Raw genomic sequence first — 24891 nt, forward strand, 5'->3', positions numbered from 1 at the left:
AAGTGTGGTAATGGGGGCAAAAAGAAAAATGTGAAAAGACACTACCTTCTACCACTGGTAAGGCTGTCCTACCACTCCATGTAAACAGTACTTTGTAATTTCAAGTGAAATCACTGATAAAAAGCCTGCAGCACTTATCCAAGCCACTTATCCACACGTATTCCTTAAATACTTATTCTATTTATAAAAAAGAAACTCTGAGATCTTTGGGTAAGTAAACTTCCCCAGATGCGTTCCCATCTGCAAGTAGTTTAGTTAAATGATATGAGGTATGGATTATATATCTAGTTCAGTTCCTACATTAATAAAGTGAATTTCTGGTTAAAAAGAATTATCATAAATTTACTTTATATTTGGTAAAGCTTTCAACAAGTGATGCTTTCTTTAAAGCATCAATACAGTTTACACACACTTTTTGGGAAAAAGATATACAACATTAATATAAAATACATGTGAAGAAATCTGTTAATCAAAATAATTCTGTTACTCCTAGTTAACAGTTGTGTAAAAAATTTTAAAAAAGTGTAGTAATGTATTCTATTACTGTATTTTCTGTATCTATTGTTGCACTCTGTTACTGCATTGAGAGAAGCAACAGAAAGGTACCAAAAGCCTTTTCAGAAGGTGATGATTATGAACCTTTGCTATCAAAAGGCTAAGCAAGGTGACCTGTGTGCATACCATGGCGGAAGAGAAAATTGAGAGCACAACAGGTTTAAAAATAACCTCAGTAGAGTTTCACAGGGTGAATGAGAAATAAAAAAGGTGAAGGCAAACCATAATATGACTCTTGTATCTTCACCAGTGCTTCTTCAGTTCACTGACAAAATGTAAAGAGCAATCAAATAAGAGAATCACAGAAAGTGCTGACTGTAACACTTTTTGTGAGCTAACATAGCTCATTAAGAATTTTGGTCTAAACAACAGACTTCTATTTGTTGTTCCATGATGCTATCATATTGAGTGGTACCAAAGGCACATCTTCCAGACTTTTTTTGCACACAACTCCATAAAAACACAGCTTCCACTCTTGTCTTGCAAGGCACAGAAATCAATCCTTCTGATTAAAAAAAAAAAAAAAAGTATTTCCTCACTTTTTTATATGAGGAGTGTGACAAAGGAAACAGAGGTGAAACTTAAAAAGTTAACTGTGAAAAATTCTGCTTAAAAAAGCACAATTACAGATATTATAAAGACAGAACGTAAGAAGCTGAATTATAAAAGAAAAATAAAGATAATTTAAGTGAAACACATGTACAACGTTTCTAAAGGTGATCAATAACAATTCTATGCTTAGTTAACCGTATTGCCTTTACATAAATCAAACATGTCAGGAAACAGAATACAACATGAAAAATAACCACTGTATGTAAATACATTTTAAGACAAGATTAAACAGAAAATAATTTCATTTAGGAATCATAATAGGAACAGGTACTACTTAGTTTCCTAACAGATTATTCTTCCTGCATCCTTTTCACATAACACTTATGAAATTTTAAGTATTACACTGAGACACAAGAAGAAGATACGTACGCATCCAAGACACAAAACACAAGATAAGAATGCACAAACAGTATATTCCTAAGGACATTCTTAAGGTTCATTCTTCCCTGTAGGCCTCCTTTTTCTGGACAAACTCAAACAGAAAAAGAAGGCCTACAGAGAGCGGAAGCAAGGACAGATAGCCAGGGAGGGGTACAGAGACATTGTCTGAGCAGCCAGGGATCAGGTTAGGAAAGTCAAAGCCCTTTTAGAATTAAATTTGGCCAAGGGGCATCAAGGCCAACAAGAAAGGCTTCTATAGGTCCATTGGTGATAAAAGGAAGACTAGGGAAATAGTGGGCCCTCTCTGGAAGGAAACAGGAGACTTGGTCACTTGGGTTATGGAGAAGGCTGAGGTACTCAGTGACTTTTTTGGCACAGTCTTCACCAACAAGATTTCCAGCCACAAGGCTCGGGCCCCAGAAGGCAAAGGCAGGGGGCTGGAAGAATGATGAACTGCCCAGTGTAGAAGATCAGGTTTGAGACCACCTAAGGAACCTAAAGGTGCACAGGTCCATGCAACCTGATGAGATTCATCCATGGGAGGGAACTGGTGGATATAGTTGCTAAGCCAGTATTGATCATATTTGATAAGTCATGGCAGTCTGGTGAAGTTTCCTTTGACCAGAAGTGGGAAAACACAACCCCCATTTTTAAAAAGGGAAATAAAGAAGACACAGGGAACTACAGACCAGTCAGTCTCACCTCTGTGCCTGGCAAGATTGTGGAAAAGATCCTCCTGGAAAATATACTAAGGCACATGGAAAATAATGAGTTGATTGGTGACAGCCAACATGGCTTCACTAAGGGCAGATCATACCTGACAGATCTGGTGGCCTTCTGTGACAGGGTTACAACATTGGTGGATAGGGGAAGAGCAACTGACATCATCTACCTGGACTTGTGCAAAGCATTTCACACTGTCCCCCATGAAATCCTTGTCTCTAAACTGGAGGATCATGAATGATGGACCACTTAATGGGAAAGAAATTGGTTGGATGGTCGCACTCAAGGAGTTGTGGTCAATGGCTCAATGTCCAAGTGGAGATCAGTAACGAGTGGTGTTCCTCAGGGGTCAGTATTGGGAGCAGCATTGTTGGTGGTATCTTTGTTGGTGACATGGACAGGGGGATTGAGTGCCCCCTCAACAAGTCTGTGATGACACCAAGCTGTGTGGTGCAGCTGACGTGCTGGAGGGAAGGGATGCCATCCGGAAGGACCCGGACAGGCTTAAGAGGTGGGCCTGTGCAAACCTCATGAGGTTCAACAAGGCCAACTGCAAGGTCCTGCATCTGGGCCAGGGCAAACCCAAGCACAGGTACAGGCTGGGCAGAGAATGGATTGAGCAGCCCTGGGGAGAGGGAGCGTTGGTTGATGAGAAGCTCGATACGATTCAGCAATGTCTGCTTGTAGCCTAGAAAGCCAAGTGCATCTTATGGAATATAAAAAGCCTTTAAAATCTGTGGAATTGTGCAAGAGATGCAACTCATTCTTTAAATAACAATGCATATTCTGGAGCCCTACCCTACTTAGACTTCTGAGGAGGATTATGGTTATCTCTGTCGGCTTCTAGCGATTAATACTTTTGATATGAAAAAGAAAGCTTTCCTTGAAGCTCATGGAAATAAAGGTAAGAATGAGAGCTTCTGGTTTTCCACTAATACTGCACTATTTCCTAAAGTCTAGTCTTTCCTCATCATCTCTAAGGAGTAAATAAACACCCAAGCCCTGATGTCAGAACATGACAGCATATAAATGACTCCCAATCCTCTCTGCAGCAGCTCCTACGAAGCTGTGGTGCATGCTGCAGTCTACTTCTAAGCATGCTCTCTCAGCTCAAAACACGTTTTGAAGAAGTTTGCCATGGCACTCGTACTCCGCAGAAAAAGGGAAACTTTGTCACCGATAAAGTGGAAGGGAACTCTGTACATTAAAGAAAACAAAATTGGGCACAAGAAAAGAACAGAAGACAAAACAGAAGCCGAAGAAAAGGAAACTCTGGATAGTATACAGTGACAAACAAAAAGCTATCCCTGTAACACACTTGACTTTTTTTTAATAAAATCTACTTTCGAAATCAATTCACTAGTCTATAGTTACAAAAACAAACCACAGAACAACTTAGTTTAGGAGAGACCCCAAACTTCCATGTGGAATACGAAAGGCTCCCCAACTTGCATTTCAGATCTGCTAATTAATTACAGTAAAATAAGAAATACCCTGCATTATCAACAACAGTAGCTAAATTACAGGAGAAAAAGCTTTTCTCACGAACAACAGGAAGGCATGGGAATGCTACCAGTTCTGACAGTAAACTGCCCTAAATAACATGATTTAATTGGAACTTTGGCAAAAATCCCAAACTGGGGGAAACTTACAGCTGGTATTAGTCCAGAAGCAGACACGGACATTTAATGGGGTGCCATCTTGCTGAAGTGGTTTGGACCAACCCTAACCCTCAGGCTCATTTTCCCCACAGAAAAGGAACTCACCATCAGGCACGATCCTAGAAACTCTCCAAAGTGTAATATAAATGAGATATCTATATAGAGAAAGGTCTCATTTCCAACATGTATACTATTAAGGTGTTGGTAATTACAGAAAAGTTCATTTGTTTCTCACATTTACGATTTGCTCATGCACAACCCATAGGTCTGACTTGTTTCTGACATGCACAAGAGCTCTGCACAGTGTTGTATGGCACTGTAGATACATGCCCACTGAACAACTCAGGAGCACAATTCTTGCCAAGATGAGGGCTTTTAGCACACTGAAATTCAAGGGAATTTCACACAGACTGTACCAGTCTATGTTCTTTGCCAGCAAGAACTTGATTTTCTTTCAGTTAGCAATTTATATCATGTATCAAACTAGAAAATTTGAATACATACACTTAGGAAGTCCACAAATTAGCAGTGGAGAAGCATGTACACATTTATGTGTAACACAACCCTCTTCAAGACCTAATCCAACAATTCTAGCACTTTAAGCAGAGGGATTAATTTGATTTGAGCACACACTAGATTACCAGTATTTTACTCTATCTAGTCTTTTTCTTACTATATTACAAACACTAAATATTTCACCTAGCTATACTGTGATGAGCCTAATAACTTATTTGCTTAAAGCCTAAGTTCAGAAAAAAATAAGTTGAAAGCATGAAGACAGAGAGAGAATACACTTCTTCAAGAGCTTGCTCCAATCTGTGCCACCTTCACTGGGAAAACAAACTTGTGTTTCACTGGAACTTCGGTATCATGCTATCACATCCTGCTGTAGGTTTTTTCTTGTGCTTTTTTTTTCCTATTTATTCACTCTCATTTCAAAATCCCATTCAGAGTCACTGTTTTCCATGAAGAAGTCCTGTGTTCTTGATAAAAGGTAGTGTGGTTGTTCTTTTAATAAAAGTGTCAAAGCACACTGTTGAAATGGTGTAAATTAGTGAAGGGAAAAAACAGCAAAAATTTCAAAAAAGGATTGTAAAAGAGTGAGTAGTTGAAAAAGAAGGTTTAGAATAGAAAGTGTTTCTTGATCTTATTCATCACTACAATTGAAATCTCATTATGATTAATTGTCAAAGTATCATTGAAGCAAACTTTTGTTGATATTTGGCTAAAAAAAAAGGGAGAGAAAAGAAAGGAAAAAAGAAAGACATACCATAGCTGTACATCTCCCTCAAGACTGTTGCAAGATTGTGCCATGAACTTTAAAAACACATTCTAAGAGACAAATAATGTCATTATTCTGTAGTACCTTCTACAAAATAATGAAGGGTTAAGGACAGTTTTAAACTGCCAAGAAGATAAAAGTACTTTCTCTTCCATCTCCTTTTCTGATGAGTAAGAAAGAGAACTTGCTCACTTTACTTAGTGACAAGAAGAAACTCAAGGACAAGAATGCAAACTCCTTTCTAAAATTCTAATTGTTCAAGCAGAACATAAATCTTTCCTGCAACCAAGACAGAAAAAGAAGTAAATGTTAATACAATGAAACAATACTATACATATCACAGAGAGTGTTTCTGATGGGAATGGGTGCATTCCAGATGGAAGGAGTAGATCATAAACTGTGTCTGAGATTTTAGAAAACATAGTAATTTTCATTTTATACCATCTAGTTAACGAGAGAACAATTGGGAAGAGGTAATGACATTTGTTGATGTTTCTAGTTGATCAATAACAATAGTGTTATGAAGGTCTAAAGGGCAGGTTGTAGAATTCAGTACAAAATTTAATTAAAAAGCAGATTAACAGTAGGGAAAAAACTATACTTGCTTCAATGAACACTGTCGCATTGGGGAAAAAACAAGAAAGATTGAGTACATTAACACTAAGCTGTAACAGAAATAACTATGCTGACTAGATTTAGTACTTTGGGGGAAAAAAAGAATGACATTATACTGTCGTAAATTCTTCACCTACTTGGTTATTGTTAGGCCACATACTTAATGCACAGAGTGCCTTACTCTAACACAAATTTCTTTGCAAGAGGTTCCTAGGTAAGTGGACATATATTTCATGTGAGAGTCCTCTGGGGATAAAAGGATTTTAAATAAACACTGGATTTTGGCATGGGCTGACTTTTGAAAAACTATTTGGAATCAAAACCATGCCTTCTATTCTATTTTCCTCAGTACTAAATTAAACAAGGCAACATAGCTTTATGTATACCACCAAGGAAATATTTAAAGCAAGCAGCATAGCCTGCAATTAAAATGTTTACTTGTGACCACTGGACAATGTCTTTTTTTTTCCACTCCATGCTGCAGATCTCTACAAGAAGTGATGCCCTCTTATACAGCAAAATCGTGTCCCATAATCTTCAACAAAGGCAATACCCTACAATTACTGTCATATATAGAAATTTTATTTTTAAGTTTAATAAATATTCTTCCAGCTTGATGTTCTACTTTTAACCTCCGTTGACCATTTCATGGTAATTTTATCCATTGAAAATTAATAATGGAAAAATAGTATCATTTTAAAGACAACTCTTTTTTTAGCTATCACTTCTAAAAACAGTGCATCTATTTTTTTCCTCGTAGAATATGATTTTTGATTGTCCCTTTGGTATGAATTAGTCTCATTCATATATATATATTACCAGCATACAAAAGGCAAAACTGAAAGTAAAGAAAGGTCTCTTAAAAACAAAATTGATACTCCAACAGCATGGAAACACAGATGAATTAAATACTAAGATCAGGTAGAATTTGCTAAGACCACAGATTTCAATTTCAATTTTTTTTTTAATTTTTCTTTTTTATGAGCAGCTGCACGTTCTCCTAATTATCATAACATAAACACCAACTCATGCCAAGCAAATTCAAACTAAAGACCTCAACTGCAGCCCTTTTAGAGCAGTAAAATGGCTAGCATTTTTATCTTCATATTTCCTTGCTGCAAAATAAGTAATCAGAGGTTATTTTTCATCTGCCTTCTAAAGCTTATTCAACAGATTTTAAACGTCAAAAATGCAGCAGTAGGGCAAACAATCATTTACTGGAAGTATAAAGCAGGATCTTAATATTAAAAAACAAAAGAAAAAAACTGCAAAGCCTCCCTTCATTGGGCAAAAAAAAGAAATACAGAAAATCTAAAAAGGTATTCTGCTTTATGTAGTCATAGACTCACAGAAGTGTGTATATGTGCATGTATACACACACGTTTACATACTTCTACAACAGCACAGTCATACAATTTATGAGGGATTTTTATGAGCGATGATACAGTGACATTTAATCTAAGTTCAACTGACCATCAAAGAAAACTAAAGTTAAAAATCCAGATTCAACAGAATATTTGGTTCCCAAGCTTTTGTTTATTACTTTCATTCCAGAAAGACTGAAGAGATAGGGACATAAATGCTCATAACCACTGAAAGAAAATGTTTTGAAAATTTTATCTGAAATTGCACGCTTCCATATGCTTCACAATTTAAATGCACATGAGCTAAGAATACAGAGATATAAAAAATTAAAATCTGGTTTTGAAAGATTTCAAAAATACCTTTTCAATAATCTGGAGTTGGTATTTGCAGTGAAGCAAGGGAAACTGAAGAGAAAGAATGCAAAAAAACAAAAACAAAAACCCCAAAAGCCATCAACTGTCTGCCCCCCAAACCAAACCACCCAACCAACCCCCCCAAAAACAACAACAACAAAAAACAACAGTTGCCCTACCACAAAGTCACAAAGGGATCACCATAAATCTTACCTACTGATAACTGCAGTAAGACAGAATTTTAAGGAATACTATATAAAGTTGCTAGTGTCTATAATGAGACTATGTAGCCTTGGGAAAGAAAGCACAATTAAATATTTTGGCAGTACTCCATGCTCTTAAAATTGTACATATATTTCTTAACTCAAATATCTGTATTATCTTAGAAAAAATTGTATTTGCAAGTGTGACTACTCTGAACACCCACCTGGAACCATAACACTTTTATTCAATCTGTATTAGCTGATTTCATAGTTGGAAGGTAACTGTGGAACAACACAACAGACTGAATTTAAAGAGACAGGAAAGGGATGTACATGGAAATATATCATCATTATATACTGTAACTATTGAAACCATTAAGTTGAAAAGAATATGACCTCATGTCTCAGTTCATATTTAGGTTGAACATACCAACTTGGACAGTTGAGCTGATCATCTATAAGGACAATGAGGTTGGATGGATCTAACCTGCTGGTTGTACATATCTTGCATAAATACAACGGGATTAAGGTGTGGGAACAGCTATCATACTTTCCTTATAGAGTTTTGACTGGGCAGGGGAAGAGAGAGAGATGCTGTTCCCAGGGATGTGAGAGAGAACAAGCAATTCTGTTCTGGCTAGCATTAAACTATGCAGTCCTGGATTATTGATAAAGGAATTTATTATACATGCATTGTTAACAAGCTAATTTAAATAATAAAATAGATATAAATCATTCATATATTTTGGTTGAAATATATTAGTAGAAATCCACAATCCACTGCTGTCTGGTAATTCTACATATGATTTTGTGGTGTAACAAGCATAAAAGGAAGAGTTTTGTTTCAACATTTTAATTTTGATTCATGGTGTATAAATGGAGTCAGCACTTAAAAGTCAATTTAAGAAATGAGACTATAGATAGAAACAATTACATTAATTGTAACACATACAGTACTTTGCATCATTTCTTTATATTCAAAATATTCGTAATAAGGGACGTAATACATTAGACTTTTTTTCTGTGTTTTCGGTGCTTTAGGTGAGGAAAGTTTATATAGCTGCGCTTCTTATAGCAGTGAGGATAGTCCCTCATTCATTCATCACAGAGGAGCATACCTCAAAGAATTTAAATTCCAAGTAAATGTAGGAGGCGTGGAAGATATTCTCCTATCAATTTAACTTAACATGGTGAATAGGTCAACTTAATTTCCCTCTGAAGCTTTCCCAGGGCTCTTTTCTTTCTCGTTTGGCAATACCACTAGCCTCTCTTTTATCCTGATGTTTTATATAGGATTTGCAGCCATGGATCTGTGCATTACTGTTTTCTTCATCATGGTTCTAAGATCTAATATTTGAAAAATCTTCCTGATTTCTACACTCTCTTCCTTTTGTCATCTCCATTACCTGTAGGCGTGCACTATTTGAGAGGGCAGGGGTGGAGTTTGCTGTGATCCTTGTATTAACCAGTGGAATTAGTTAAGTCACTCCTTGATCCTTCCTGCTTGATGTAGAACAGAGATTAAACTGGTCTCATTTCCTAGTCAAATCTTAAAATAGCTCAGATATGGATTTAATTCTTCCAAATTCCATTTTTCTATTTCCCTATTTATTTAATCTTTTCTGCTTTCCCTTAGCTACAAAGCTGTTTCTTCCACCAGCGCATCTGTCCTCGTTAATTCCTTTGATAATCTGGGGAATATTTTTACATAAATATTTTTATACATAAAAAATTACTGCTGTTTTTGTCATTTGTACCTATGGCATCATTTGAAGGAGTGTCCATTTTACAGCAGCTAAAAGGCAGCTGTTGTTCATCAACAAGGTCTGTCAGCATCGAAGGATCAGCTCTGCTGTAATAGTAAGGATTCTAGCTTGTCTTGCAGATAGGGCTCTTGCATTTCGGAAAGCCTTTGTACATAGGAATTCCAAGCAGAAAACAAGAACTGTAGTTTGGCCCATATGGTCACCCACCTCTCTGCTTGACTGCAAAAATAACTGATAGTATTTTGTAGCAGATTAAAATAATGAAGGTACCTGTTTGGAGGCAGCACAGAAAAAACTTTCTCAGTAGTAAGCTACTGGGGGGGAAAAGTCCCTGTTGCTATGTGTTTTTGTGCAGCATGGTAAATACAGTAGTTTGTAGTACATGTGCACATACATCATCACTTCTAGAAATCATGGGCAGTGAGAAGTAGAAAAATCTGATTTCATATACTTACTACCATTATTATTTTGTAATAGATAAATACTTAGGTCAGGAACCTCCGTCCCAAATTGCTTCCTGCACATCTCTGTTATAGGGCTGGATTTTTGTCATCACTCTTGCAACTCATGGATTACAGAATTCTTTTTAGGGTTTTGTCTTTCAATAATACAGTCTATTCCACTTTTACTCATAACTTCTGCTTCTGTGTTCCTTATGACAGTTCATAAACTCTCTCATATCAGCTAACCTAACATGTCCTTTCCATTGGTAATGCCTGGATGTTTCTGAAAGAGCCAAGGATTACAATGAAACATTAAAATGCTATTTCATTCCTTTATGAGATAATTTGCACTTGTTTCTGGTTAATAGACCAGTAAGTTACAGAAAAGTTAATGCTACCAAAATGAGTGTTCTAAAAGCTACAATAATTGAGAATAATTTATTTTGAGTTAAGAAGAAAAAAACTGTGTACAAGTAAAGACAGGGCTTTTATTTCCCTGACCGGAGCTCTAGATGCATAGTTGCATTTGTTTATTTGTTTTTGGTTTTCCCCTCCTTTCCCCTTTTCTTTCTCTTTGTGATGATACAGCATCATCTTTACTCCTTTAACATGAAATCAGCCTTCTGCATTCAGGTAGCAAATGCCTAAATTAGTAACGCATTGTTAAATATTTAGTTGCATGGGCTCTAGAAACTGCTTTCATAATGTACACTTTCTTATGAACTGTTAGCTATCCTAGCACAAGGTTTTAAGGTGTGACACGATTGTGAACATAGGGATATACTAGTGTGTGCTGCAATAAAACTGACACTTTCAGATGGGTAGTAAAAGTTTTATTTATATATATTTATAATATATATAGTGTATAATAGTGTGACTCTAGACATCACTCAACTATTGGCTTAGCATATTTCACTAGGTCTGTATTACTTTTCTGACCTTACTATTGTCCACTGTGGTTTGAGGTTTTAGTAGAAATAAACAAAACAAAACAAAAAAAGATACAGAAAAAAAGAAATTTCACACAACTACTTATACGTCCTTACTTACTCAAGCAGTGCCATTAATTTATTATTTTTAATGCTGAAAAAGATAAAAAAAAATAGCTCTTCTGCTGGCTTAGGATGAAAAAAGACAGTATTTGTAAAGCATGAAAATGTTGATAAGTCAGGAAGAAAACTAAAGCATGGAGGAAAGGGTCAAGAATTCACTCCAAGGCAATGTGGAATAGAAGGAACAGCGTGTCAGAGATCCCAGGAACCTCCTAGTCTGCTTGTGGATGAAAGCACAAAACTGCTGTTGCCATTCACAGAATCACAGAATGGCCGAGGTTGGAGGGGACCTCTGAAGATCATCTAGTCCAACCCCACTGCCAAGCAGGATCACCTAGAGCACATTGTGCAGGATGGCATCCAGGTGGGTTTGGAGTATCTCCAGAGAAAAAGACTCCACAACCTCTCTGGGCAACCTGTTCCAGTGCTCTGTCACTCCCACAGTAAAGAGGTGCCCCCTCATATTCAGTCGGAACTTCCAGGCCTCTCGTCCTGTTGCTGGGCACAACTGAAAAGAGACCGGCCCCCTCCTCTCGACTCCCTCCCCTCAGATACGTATATACATTGATGAGGTCTCTCCTCAGTCTTCTCTTTTCCAGGCTAAACAGGCCCCAGTTCTCTCAGCTTGTCCTCATACGACAGATACTCCAGTCCTCTCATCTTAGTAGCCCTCCTCTGGACTCGCTCCAGTACTTCCATGTTCCTCTTGTACTGGGGAGCCCAGAACTGGACACAATACTCCAGGTATGGCCTCACCAGGGCTGAGTAGAGAAGGTTTCTACCTCCCTCGACCTGCTGGAAATACTTTTCCGAATGCACCCCAGGATAACATTGGCCTTCTTGGCCACAAGGGCACACTGCTAGCTCATGGTCAGCCTGCTGTCCACCAAGACTCCCAGGTCCCTCTCTGCAGAGCTGCTCTCCAGCAGGTTACCCCTCAGCCTGTACTGGTGCTTGGGGTTATTCCTTCCTAAGTGCAGGACTCTGCACTTGCCCTTGCTGAACTTCATGAGGTTCCTCTTGGCCCAACCCTCCAGGCTGTCCAGGTCCCTCTGAATGGCAGCACAGCCCTCTGGGGCTCCTCAAAGTCCTCCTCAGCAACCTCAAAATCCCTCCATCGTTCTAGGTTAACTCATTGACACTACCAGCACTTCACATAAAACAGACCCTATTTTTTTGGATGGTGGCCCTATCTATTAAAATTACAGAATCACAGAATCATCTAGGTTGGAAGAGACCTCCAAGATCACCGAGTCCAACCTCTGACCTAACACTAACAAGCCCTCCACTAAACCATATCACTAAGCTCTAAATCTAAACATCTTTTAAAGACCTCCAGGGATGGTGACTCAACCACTTCCCTGGGCAGCCTATTCCAATTAGGAAGAACTTCTTTACCAAAAGGTAAAGAAGTTCTTCCTAATATCCAACCTAAACCTCCCCTGGTGCAACTTTAGCCCACATTACTTACAACCATTTTATTGTAAATGGTTGTTCAAACATGAAAGCCAAAGAATGATATGATCACTTGCATCAGAGAGAACTTAACAGATTTAGAAAAAATAAAATTTTGAAGTAGCATGGAATGGGAGTGAAATTACTCTTAGAAACACTAATTTTTCAAACCCAGACTCTTAGAGTACCAGAATATCCTGCGGAATGGAACTACTAGGTTAACCTAGGGGCAGCAGTGAGAAGTAGTGCATTTGCAACTCAAGATAAAACTCTTAAACAATTGAGGCAGGTGGTTTCTTTTTTTCTTCTTCATCAACAGGACACATGATAAACTATTATTGTGTGCATGGAGATATGATATTAGCCTGTCTGCTGTCCATTAGTAACTCAGGAATCTATGGGCCAACAATACATAGAGAAAGCTCTAGAAATACTAGTCACCTACAGCTTTGGGGAGAAAAGGAAAGAACAAAAAATATCAAACAGGTCTTGAACAGAAGGGAAAGATTTTGCTTTTCCCTTTCCATTGTGGAAAGCCACAGAACAATTTAAAGCTTTATTAAATATCAGAAAACTCACACAAAGAAAGCTTATTAATTCTGTATGTATAAACTCTCTCATGATCTTTAACAGCTGTTTCTGGCTAGAATGAACTATTATAGCTTATTAATCTAAATACTCTAGAACTACAATATTTTATTATATTTACTTGTTAAAAACATTCCTCTCTCAAATCAATGCTGTACCAGCAGCATGAAATACACTGCCCATCTAGACTGTGATGGAGTAGCTTTACTCCTTATTTTTACTTCACTACCTTGGTAACACAAACAATACTTTAACTTAGTAGTTAATCACATTCTATTTTTGGGAAAAAAAAAAGAAATAATCAAAAGATTGCCAATGCTTTAGATTTTAAAAACAAAACAAAATCCATTATTTCTGTAAAGACTACTAAAAACAGTCATAAAAAAAAACACACCACGAATTCATGGTTAAAATAAAAGTTTTATAAATCACGTATCCTACCTTTTCGTCCAGGGTATACATGAGGGTAATATTCATAATAAAGATCAGGCTGGTCCAAATTTCCAAATGGTTCAAATTCCATTTCTGCATTTTGGAAGAGATTCAGTTTTACGAGTAGTGCTAGCCTCACAAACCACAGCTAAAAATGATTATATATATAAAAAAGAAAAAAAAAAAGATGAAGTCTGTTATTCTCTTTAATCATAAGACACATCTAAATACAACTTTGTCTAAGTTTTTTCTGATAAAGTTGAGTGAAGAGTTTCTATGCTACTTGCTGGTAAGAATCAGGATTTATATTTACTTGCGTTTTCACAGAACACTTTTCCTAAGATCATTACAACAAAACCCAGAGGAGTGATGTTTTGTTTCTTTGTAAAGATAAGGAAAAGTTGAAGACAAATTTTGGATTAGTCCACGATAGCAATTGTTGAGGGATCTCCCTGTCCTCATCTCAACCCACAAGCTTTTTCCGTATTTTCTCCCTGTGTTCCTTTAAGGGAGGGGAGTGAGAGAGCAGTGCGGGAGAGCTTAGCTGCCCATCTGTGTGAAACCATCACAATAGTGTCCATGAACTTAGTGCAGTGAGTCTTCCAAGACAGCAAAACTTACTCCTTTTATGAGTATCATGACATACTTTCAAAATATACCATCAAGACAGAATTTTACTTTTTAAAACTATTTTGCTTAAAATGAAGACCTAATACTGAAGACTACATAGACAAACAGAAACGAGTGACTTGGTACAATGCCTTAACAAGTTTAATTTTTAGGTAACAATCAGCAAAACAGGTTTGATTATGTCAAAAAAAAAAAAATCCACAGTAAGTATGCTGGAAAAAAGTGACAACGGGATATCTTTGAACATACCTGCAAAGAATCTGTTGTATGGTTAGTAGGTAGTCCACTTTTTTTGTAGCCTTGACCATGAGCAGTTAGAAGACGCCCACACAAGTCAACTGCTGCCCTCCAGTTTTTACTGCTCTGGGAAGAAGGAAAGAGTAAGTAGCAAAAACATAAATGTGCAACCCCTAAAATACACAAGCGTTTGTTTTGTCTGAAGCAGCTACGTATAACCATCAGTAAAAATGACAAGGTCAGGAAAGCTGGCTGGTGAGAAGCACAGTGTCATTTGTCAAAACTGCACGTGTAATTAGGTAAAAAGTGAAGTCAAGCATGAAAGAAAGCAGTATTACCAGATCACTAAATCAAAAGAATACACAACTCCATATGGGTCTCTAAAATTAAGATGTATAACATTTGCTAATACACTTGCAATATTCAAAGTTTTGTCTTCTCCTCGAAAGGAGAAAACATTGCCACACAATCACGTCCAAGTCACTCTACTGTTATAAAGTACTTAAAGCCTATTCCTGCAGTACCGAATTCAACATTTCAGATTATAATCCCTGGTGTAGTTCATTTAATGAGAACACCTTCTAAACATTGCCCAGAACACGGAATTTCTAGCAATTAAGAATAAAGGAAGAGAAATAATATAATGTATAAAATGATAATAAATTCAAAATCATAAAAATGCTTTCAACTTTGAAATATAAATATCTGAATTTTCATTGCATTGCTAACTTTACAATAGTCTTAAATATATTTTTTCATTCATTAAACAAAATCATCCCTAGTTATACAAGTCACACTGTACTGTCACCCTGTCATCCAATTAGCCTTCCATATGCTAATGCAGCCATGTAAATACCTAATAAAATTAAAAAAAATAAGACAGAGAAAGGCTTCATAGGTTTAGGCTATCATACTTTTCTTTTATAAAGAGTAATTTTTTCAGGAGACACAAGTCCAGTAGACACATGGTTATAAAATTAATCTCTCTTGTTACCTGAAAGTCATCTTTTTTCAAGTGGAATTTATTAAACACAGCAAATATAATGATAAATGTAACAGAGAACTGGCATTTTGTCTGATAAAACATAAAGGAATAGAATATATATATTTCAGTGTTTGCAAAGTTCAGATACTCACCTTGAACTGGCATTTCATTAAATTCTCCCTAACATTTAGCATTTGGAAAATGTGTCAATAAAAGTATCAGATAGGAAAACTACTAGTAACAGAGAGATTTCATACCCTGGCCCCTATTTTGCAGCCATACTAATTCAAAGGGCAGCTACAGTAGTGCACTGACCACCTCATCTTTCATCTGCATTGTCATACTGCAGGTAAAAAATTTGAATTCCACTGGAAATGCAGAATTTTGCCAACAGGACAACCATGAAGCAGCATAACAACTTCTGAGATGTATACATTCATGGAAAAGCAAGAATTGATATGTATATATTTTTAATAATTTTTAGGATACCTTATTAAAAAAGGAAGAAGTTTAATTATCTGAATTTTCACTATATGTGAAAGACTGCATTCTTGTTCTATTATGAATATATTCACTGATTTGGACTGAAAAAAATGCTACCAAGTACCTGACCACCACTCTCTCACATGTAACTGTTCTTTAAAAGTCTCCCCCTGCAGGCCAATTTTACTTGATTTTCTGAATTACAGTTGAACAAAGAGAGTGTATAACTGCAGAAGTATTCTTATTCATTCTTTGTATAAAATACTGTACATTGTTTTCCTGAAGGAAAGTAGTGAAGCTCAGGTGATGCAACAAACAGGACTGATACCCAGGTGGTAAGCAAGGAAAGTCATGTAGGAGAGACAGAATGAAAGGTAAAATTGTGAAAGAAGCTTGCAGACTGGGTGTCTGCAGAATATATGTTCAATGACAAGCTAACTCACCTGGCGTGCAAAGAGAATTTCTAACATTACTCGGCTTCTCAGGAAAACAACTTTGACTTAGAGGTAAGCTACTGAAATTTCACTCAATAAATTGACGCTTTTTAGTTGCAGAAATTCCATATCCTCCCTCAAACCCTTCAAGCCCCCAACTATTGTTTGTATTCCTTGTGTCTCCAATCTTCTCTCAAATCGGCTACAAAATTGTTAGAAATTGAAGACTAAAGGAATACAAAAAGTAACTGTATTTTTAAGGAGAATTTCTAACTTACTAAAGTAAATACATATGCCATACCATTGTATCCAAGTTTGTTATAATTGAAAATATATGCAAAAGCACAACATTAATCACATGCAAAAATAACATTATATGATTTTTTTGAAAATAGACTCAAAGGGAGTCATTAACTCTACATGTAACACCATTAAAGTGATTAAAACGTCCTCCTCCACTAGCTATGACATTCTTCTCCTCTGTAAATTACATTCGTGGAGCACTTTCAAATCAGTTAAGAAAATGTAGTTAGTAACCCTTTCCTGGTCTAGTAACTTAGAGAAATTACTGCTTACTTAGAGCAACTGTTGCATATTTATAGCAGTAAGATGCAGTCTTTTTTTTAGGTATGACACCTATCAAAGACAATTTTCCTATGACTGCAAATACCTTACTACTCAAAATATCAGAAAGGTCTCTAGTAAGAAATACTGTACTATTTGTTCAAATGAGGGTAAAAAGTTAACCTAGAATATGGAATAAGAGGAAATAAGATAACTTGAACTTGCATTTGTATGTGTAGTTTTTATTCGATGCTATAAAACATAGCAACAACATGCACTCAAGCAAGAGGTAAATGCATGTTCCTACACCAAATTAACAAAACTTTTCAGGAACTCAGATTTTCTGTTATCAGTTGAAATACATAAATACTTGGCCTGTAGAGGCTTTAAAGCTTCAAAGTTGTAAAACTAGTTCAACTGTAGAACTTCGCCGCCATTGATCTAACAAGAACGCATTTTCAATTATCTGTTATGCATACCATAGCAAAGACTTTAATTGTGACAATACAGTTGTTCAATAAACCAACTATCCATCATTGGGCTACTGGAACAAATCTCCCTCAAACCAACTCGAAACTAAATTCACACTGAGTAAAACTCGTTAGCCAAGTTTTACAAACCGAGTTCAGTTACTGGTAAGCAGCTATTTGTCTTAGAAGTGACAGTGCTGTTGGTTGTTTATCAGAAAAGGTTCACCTTTGGAAGTTCAGCTATTAAGCTTCTAGGTAACATCAGTTTTCTGACAACTAACTGTCCTTAAAACAACTTTTGTTCTATGATTCCCCCAAAACAACTTCTGTTGCCAACACTCTTTGTGGCAAGCGCTAACTTCATCCACAGAATTATCTTTTAATTTGCACAAGTTTTATATTGAAACTTTTATAAGTAAGGTAAGAATTTTCTACTCAAGATGTACACTTGAATCAATCAAATTTAATATATTCTCTTGTGATCCTGGCCAATGGAGCTGCTACTGTATTTGCAGATATAATCCAGGAAGTATTGTCAATATATAGAATGACCACATCACTAGACAGAGATCACACGATTTACAGTATCAGAATAATAGAAAGAGGTAAAACACGACCATTAACATGTAAAGTCACATAGCTTACTGTGTTCAGTTCTAGACAGTGATAATAAAAAGGTATTAGCTTCAATTGGAAGAGATTCCAAGAATAAATGTTAGGCTGATTAAGACATCTATTATCAGATAACTACAAGAGTTATTTTTGACTTCAAAAAAAGAAGATTGGAGAAATGGAAATGTTACTGCTGTCTCTCCATACAAAGTAACAGGAAAGAAGAAGGAAACATCAAGAAAACAACTTAAAAAGCAACATAGGAACAAAATTCATCATAATTATTAGGTATCATCGAATTCTATACACTAAAGATTTTGCTTAACTGTGATGGAGATCAGGAAGAATATTTTCTCTTTTAAAACACTTTGTCCTCAGAGCTAGCTGCGGCAAGATATAATATGTTGAACAAGGTACAGTGATGCCTTCTTTGCCTCAGTCTTTAGCGGCAAGACCAGTTGTTCTCTAGATACCCAGTACCCTGAGCTGGTGGAAGGGGATGGGGAACAGGATGTGGCCCTCACAATCCACGAGGAAATGGTTGGCGACCTGCTACAGCACTTGGATGTACGCAAGTCGATGGGGCCAGATGGAATACACCCGAGGGTACTGCGAGAAGAAGAGCAGTCTTACTGGCAGAAGAGCTGGCCAAGCCATTTTCCATCATTATTGGCAGTCCTGGCTATCAGGGGAGGTCCCAGTTGACTGGCGGCTAGCAAACGTGACACCCATCTACAAGAAGGGTCGGAGGGTAGACCCGGGGAACTACAGGCCTGTTAGTTTGACCTCAGTGCCAGGGAAGCTCATGGAGCAGATTATCTTGAGTGTCATCACGCAGCACTTGCAGGGCAACCAGGCGATCAGGCCCAGTCAGCATGGGTTTATGAAAGGCAGGTCCTGCTTGACGAACCTGATCTCCTTCGATGACAAAGTGACACACTCAGTGGACAAGGGAAAGGCTGTTGATGTGGTCTACCTTGACCTCAGTAAGGCTTTTGACACCGTTTCCCACAGCATTCTCCTCAAGAAACTGGCTGCTTGTGGCTTGGACTGGCGTACGCTTCATTGGGTTAGAAACTGGCTGGGTAGCCGGGCCCAAAGAGTTGTGGTGAATGGAGTCAAATCCAGTTGGAGGCCAGTCACTAGTGGCATCCCCCAGGGCTCAGTGCTGGGGCCAGTCCTCTTTAATATCTTTATCGATGACCTGGATGAGGGGATCGAGTGCACCCTCAGTAAGTTTGCAGATGACACCAAGTTAGGTGCGTGTGTCAATCTGCTCAAGGGTAGGAAGGCTCTGCAGGAGGATCTGGATAGGCTGGACCGAAGGGCTGAGGCCAACTGTATGAAGTTCAACAAGGCCAAGTGCCGGGTCCTGCACCTGCGGCGCAACAACCCCAAGCAGAGCTACAGGCTGGGAGATGAGTGGTTGGAAAGCTGCCTGGCCGAGAAGGACCTGGGAGTACTGGTTGATAGGCAGCTGAATATGAGCCAGCAGTGTGCTCAGGTGGCCAAGAAGGCCAACAGCATCCTGGCCTGTATAAGAAGCAGTGTGGCCAGCAAGTCTAGGGAAGTGATTGTCCCCCTGTACTCAGCCCTGGTGAGGCCACACCTCGAGTACTGTGTTTAGTTTTGGGCCCCTCGCTACAAGAAGGACATGGAGGTGCTTGAGCGAGTCCAGAGAAGGGCGACGAAGCTGGTGAGGGGTCTGGAGAACAAGTCTTACGAGGAGCGGCTGAGGGAGCTGGGATTGTTCAGCCTGGAGGAGCTCAGGGGTGACCTTATCACACTCTACAGGTACCTTAAAGGAGGCTGTAGAGAGGTGGGGGTTGGTCTATTCTCCCACGTGCCTGGTGACAGGATGGGGGGGAATGGGCTAAAGTTGTGCCAGGGGAGGTTTAGGTTGGATGTTAGGAAGAACTTCTTTACTGAAAGGGTTGTTAGGCATTGGAATGGGCTGCCCAGGGAAGTGGTTGAGTCACCATCCCTGGAGGTCTTTAAAAGATGTTTAGATGTTGAGCTTAGTGATGTGGTTTAGTGGAGGACTTGTTAGTGTTAGGTCAGAGGTCGGACTCGGTGATCTTGGAGGTCTCTTCCAACCTAGATGATTCTGTGATTCTGTGAACTCTGGAAGCAGACAGAGATTCTTCCTAAAGACCCTGATGTCAGCTGTTTAGGGTGTTTTTCCCATCCGTACAGAATTAGAACAGCAACCAGACGCAAATGAAGAATATTCCTCTGGAGCAGACAGGCTTGAAATACTGATATAAATTTGTTTGTTTTTTGTTCCCCTAAGACCACTGGGGAATTGTAGCCTTTCAACTTTCTTCCTAACAGGACTTAGCATTCATTTTTGTTTTCAGTTGCCAGTGGTAACTTCCTACAGCATGTTATAGCTCTTGAACATTTTAGATGGGATTCCAGATTTACACATCTAAATATAACTGTATTGATTAGACCTCTTTTGACTCAGGAGTTTAGACACCAGCTCACACGTAGACACCTATATCACAGGTATCAGTTTGAAGTTGGCCATTATAGGAAGGGAATGAACTGTGTGACAGAAATGATCTCATTAATTTGTACATCAATATGCAGTTCATATGGATACCATGCAAACAGTTAAGGAAAAATCTTGTTTTTATGAAAACTGTATAGCAATATTCCCAACTTTCACCTGTATCTGAATTCAAGTTCCATATTTTGTCCAGATGTTTATTAGAAAATTCCCTGTGAGTGGACCCTCATATGAAAAGATGCATTCATGGAACATATTTTGTCAGGAATTTACTCAAAGAAAGTAAAATTGGCAGTTGCTTAAAGAGCACTCATTATACTGATTCGGGCCTATCATGTATGTAAAAAGCATCCAGCTTTTTAATTAATATTATCTAGAATGGAATTTTAATATTTCTAAGAAAGTTCAAAATACCTTTTACCTTTAAGGCTGTTGCTGGTCAGAAGTAAGTTTTCCACATTAAGAATTTCAGAAGAAAACAGCAATATTTATAAGGATGTATAAGGAAAAAAATAAACCAAACTAATTCTTTCTTTAGAGTTTTGCAAATAAAACTAAGAAATAGTTGTATTGCATACTTAATCATCATCTAACACGATTGGAAGCCTTGAAAACTCAAGAATATATTGCCTTCTGGCTGAATGGCAGCAATGTTATCTACTCCCCCCCCTCCCCCCCAGTAAAACAGATATTAAAAGAAATCTGCTGCAGGTAGCAAAAAAAATATGACAGCAGCAGATTGCCTCCAGCTTTTTATCCCAATAGCCATAACACTGCTTTTACAGAGCTTAAGAGTGCACTCAAAGCTAGAATACTATCAATGGCAGCACTGTATTTAAGGTACACGATGGTCTGCAGCACAGAAGAACATTTTACATGGACAAAGCTACCAGGCCAAGTAGAGAAAGATTTAATTTTCCCATATGTCAAAACAACTCTTCCGGATGATCAAAAGGATTGGGGAAAAAGGCCTCTCCTACGTAGGCACAGATAGTGGGACAAGGATTCTTAATGAGATTTTTTTTTCTGTGAACTCTCCAATTAAGCAGAACACTGAAATGGACAGAAAAAATATTTATCTCCATGATGTAGATCACTGTGTTTTTTCAGGTTTAGTTCCAAAAATTACCTCTGAATTCCTTGAACAATGATTGAGGAGACCACATTGAATCTTCCTAAAATGACAGTCTCCTTTGGAGCTTTACATGAAATACAATGAAACTAAACAATAAAATGTTAAATACTAAATATGAACTGTGCTAACACTTAAAATTCCTCACTAATTTTTCATCCATTTTTTCAGAAATAAAAAAAGCTTAAAACTTTTTGACATTTCAACAGATTAATTTAGGCTCAGGCATGTAATAGTAATGAGTTCCATATAGGAATACAGTGGTTGAAAGAATAAGGCAAGGTTCACAAGGCTGCCAAATTTTCAGGTCTGAAATATTTACGTTAAGGAAAAATTTTAACTCACGGAAAATTAAAGTTTAATTTGGAAGTATTTTTGTAGTTTTCCTGCTCCAAAAAATTAAAGCAGTTGAAATGATCACTTTGGCTTTCCTTACCCTTTTGCAACTAGTATATCTTACTTTCTGTAAAACACTACTCTGAAAGCATAAAGATACATACACAGTGAAAACAAACAAACAAAAAATTAAAATCTATTTTGAAACCATTTGTGTAGTGTAAAAAGTAACATCTGATAAAGTTCACAGTAACTTAAAATTACCTTGTTTCTAACTTTTGCATGTAAAAAAAAAAGTTTACTACCACCTTTACTACCAGTACTTAAAACCAAGTGTCATTCCTACTAAAAAGTACTGTACTTTGGCTAGTACTTTTGTAGGATCGTGAACAGTGATATACGCATTTTTTCATTTCTTCCACACAGTCATTAGCTCCCATTAATGTTGAGGGAAGCATGGCATTTAATATATATTGAATTATGAAGATTCTTACTTACAATTAGCTGTTTCAGGCCTACAAATGACTGTTCTACAGAGTTGGCATTTAAAACTTGTCTCTTCACAGCAGCTTGCTCCCCCAGGAAGCGAAGCATTAAGTCTTTCACTGCATCTCCCTTGGTGTCCATGGAAGAAACAAAAGAAACATAACAAGACACTTTTAAACATTATTTTAACAAAATGAAATGTTGAACTAAAGGTGACCAACATAGTTTTCTACCTTGCTTATCTTCCTGTACTTCCTATGTGAAATGAAGATAAATACATGCATATTTGCAGCATTTTAATGAAAACTTTTAGATTTATTCCACATTATTTGCTATATTTTTTCCCCAATATTTAGATTTCAACTAGCATAGAAAGATTCAAGCTTATTTGCTTCCTTCAAATTATTATCCTTCAAATAACCACAGTAAATATATACTCTCTCTATATACACTATATACTCTCTATATGCACAAACAATATACAACTACATAAATATATTATTATCCATCAAATAACTGATGAAATACTCTTCAAAAATCTTACAAATCCAGTAAGTTTTACTGGATATTTATAATGGATAATAATGTTGAAAGGCACAACCTACTGATCAAAGATAAAGGGACACAGGGTCAGCCGGCCTTAAATATCCACAGAAACTTTAGGAAATCACAAAACCAAATAAACAAGAACCCTCCAACAAGTATTCTTAATTTCAAAAGAATTAACTGTAGGAATCAATCAGAGAAATCGGGTTATCTGAGCAGCTCATTCATTTGAAGACTTGAGACTACTTGGGACAGACAGACATTTAAAATATAGATTTATGAAGTCAGGCAAGATGAAGTCTGCATTTTACATCGTGTCGCAGCTAGGAGGAAGTGTCCCAATCCAGACTCTGTTTCCAGCTTTGTTAGCAATAAACTGAGTAGTTCTGTGCATGGCCCCCTCTGTGCCTGAATTTCACCTTCTCTTCTCTGTTCAACTATTTCTCTGCCTTCCCACCTGTGGCTCAAAATCTTCCGAGCGCTGTGTTTGGAGTTTTTCAAAAGATAATCAAGAAATTCAATTAACGCTTAATTCAAGCAGGTAATGAGAAATTGCAGACCAGATATTGACATATATTGATGTACCAAAAGCAAATACAAAAAATTATTTCTGAAAGATTTTTGTTAATCTTGTGTTTTTTACACATTTGTAATCTAAAAAAGGAAGCATCTGAAAAAAGATTACCAGCAATGTATTAGCATTATACTCATATTTTTGTTATCATTATTTTTTAAAAAGCGATATATAACCTGCGTTCTACAAGAGTAAAGATCTCTCTGGTCTACCATCCTGCCAGAGAATTGCAGATGTCCATGGAAGTAGTTTAAAAAACCAGGTCAAGCTCAAACTGTCCAACTTGCAGCACACAGGACTTTATGGTCCGCCCGTGCCAAGGGACATATTTGCCTACCATTTTCAACCATTTTTGTACCTCCCGTGACATTTCTCTTCAGTCTCTTTTTCTGCAGAAAAGTACATCTGAGGGCAATGACTTCTACAACTTAAGAACAGTACAGGCACTGCAAAATGGTCCCTCCTTTTGTTACGCTTCTTACCCAATAGCTCTTTCACCATAAAAATTTTGCTGTCTTTTATGAACTTTAGATCATTGTTGCTCTTGTAAGCCAAATGGTCCTATTCCTTTTAGCTACCACTCAGACAGAAGCTCTGCAGTACTGACCATCAGTCCTCTCTAATTTGTTTTAATTTCCTTGTATCCTTCCAGATCTGTGGTAACTAGAATGGCGTGCACCATTTAAGATGCTAAAGTAGAAAGTGACTATGAAAAAGTATAAGCATACAAATGAATATTTGCAAAAACAAGGAAATTTTAAAAGAATATTTGCAAAAGGAACATGAAAGTGTTCACTTGAAGAATTCACATAGGAAGCTGTTAGCACAGAGAGCAAAAAGCAAGCCACAAAGCTTTTTGTATGACCTGCATAAAATACAATAAAGTTTAGTTATGATAAAAGCAATTGATAATAAATGTTTGCGCTTTCCCCATGGGTTGGAAAAGGCATTTATGTTTTCTGTCTACTTTCTTGACGAATGAGACTGCAACTACTGTTTTACTACCTGGAATTGTTTTTATTTCTGATGCTGTTACTCATCCTATGAACAAACACGATTTCAACCTTTCAGACTGAACAGTCTGAAGGATTAACAAAAGACTGTGTGTACATGAAACAAACACAGAATAATGTTAAATGCCCCCAGCAATTCTTGGGAGAAGGAAACATCACAAATGATGGACTGTGATGAAAAAGGGTATCACGACAGCAGACAGTAACTGACTAAGAAAGGCATAATGGACAGAGCAGCACTTCCAGCTCGTTCCCACACTTAGAAAGCATAGGTACAGACAATCTGTAACATACGCAATCCAAGAAAGTTTTAAAAATAATGTTTCTTAAAATGATCGCTGAGAAGGAACAAGCAGTTGAAATCAAGCACACTGAATATTTTTTTGTG

General features: G+C 37.3%; 1 protein-coding gene across 1 annotated transcript in view; it reads right to left on the reverse strand.

Annotated features, from left to right (window-relative positions):
* TRAPPC12 (trafficking protein particle complex subunit 12) overlaps positions 1-24891 on the reverse strand; it is a 54913-nt gene that overhangs the window by 26703 nt on the left and 3319 nt on the right. Inside the window, exons 3-5 of the mRNA XM_035542926.2 lie at positions 22383-22499; positions 14366-14479; positions 13496-13634 (exon numbers count right to left, since the gene is read on the reverse strand). Coding sequence (XP_035398819.1) covers positions 13496-13634; positions 14366-14479; positions 22383-22499 — 370 coding nt within the window. The remainder of the gene's footprint in view (positions 1-13495; positions 13635-14365; positions 14480-22382; positions 22500-24891) is intronic.

The sequence above is a fragment of the Cygnus atratus genome, chromosome 3 (genome assembly GCF_013377495.2).
Source record: "Cygnus atratus isolate AKBS03 ecotype Queensland, Australia chromosome 3, CAtr_DNAZoo_HiC_assembly, whole genome shotgun sequence".
NCBI classification, from domain to species: domain Eukaryota; kingdom Metazoa; phylum Chordata; class Aves; order Anseriformes; family Anatidae; genus Cygnus; species Cygnus atratus.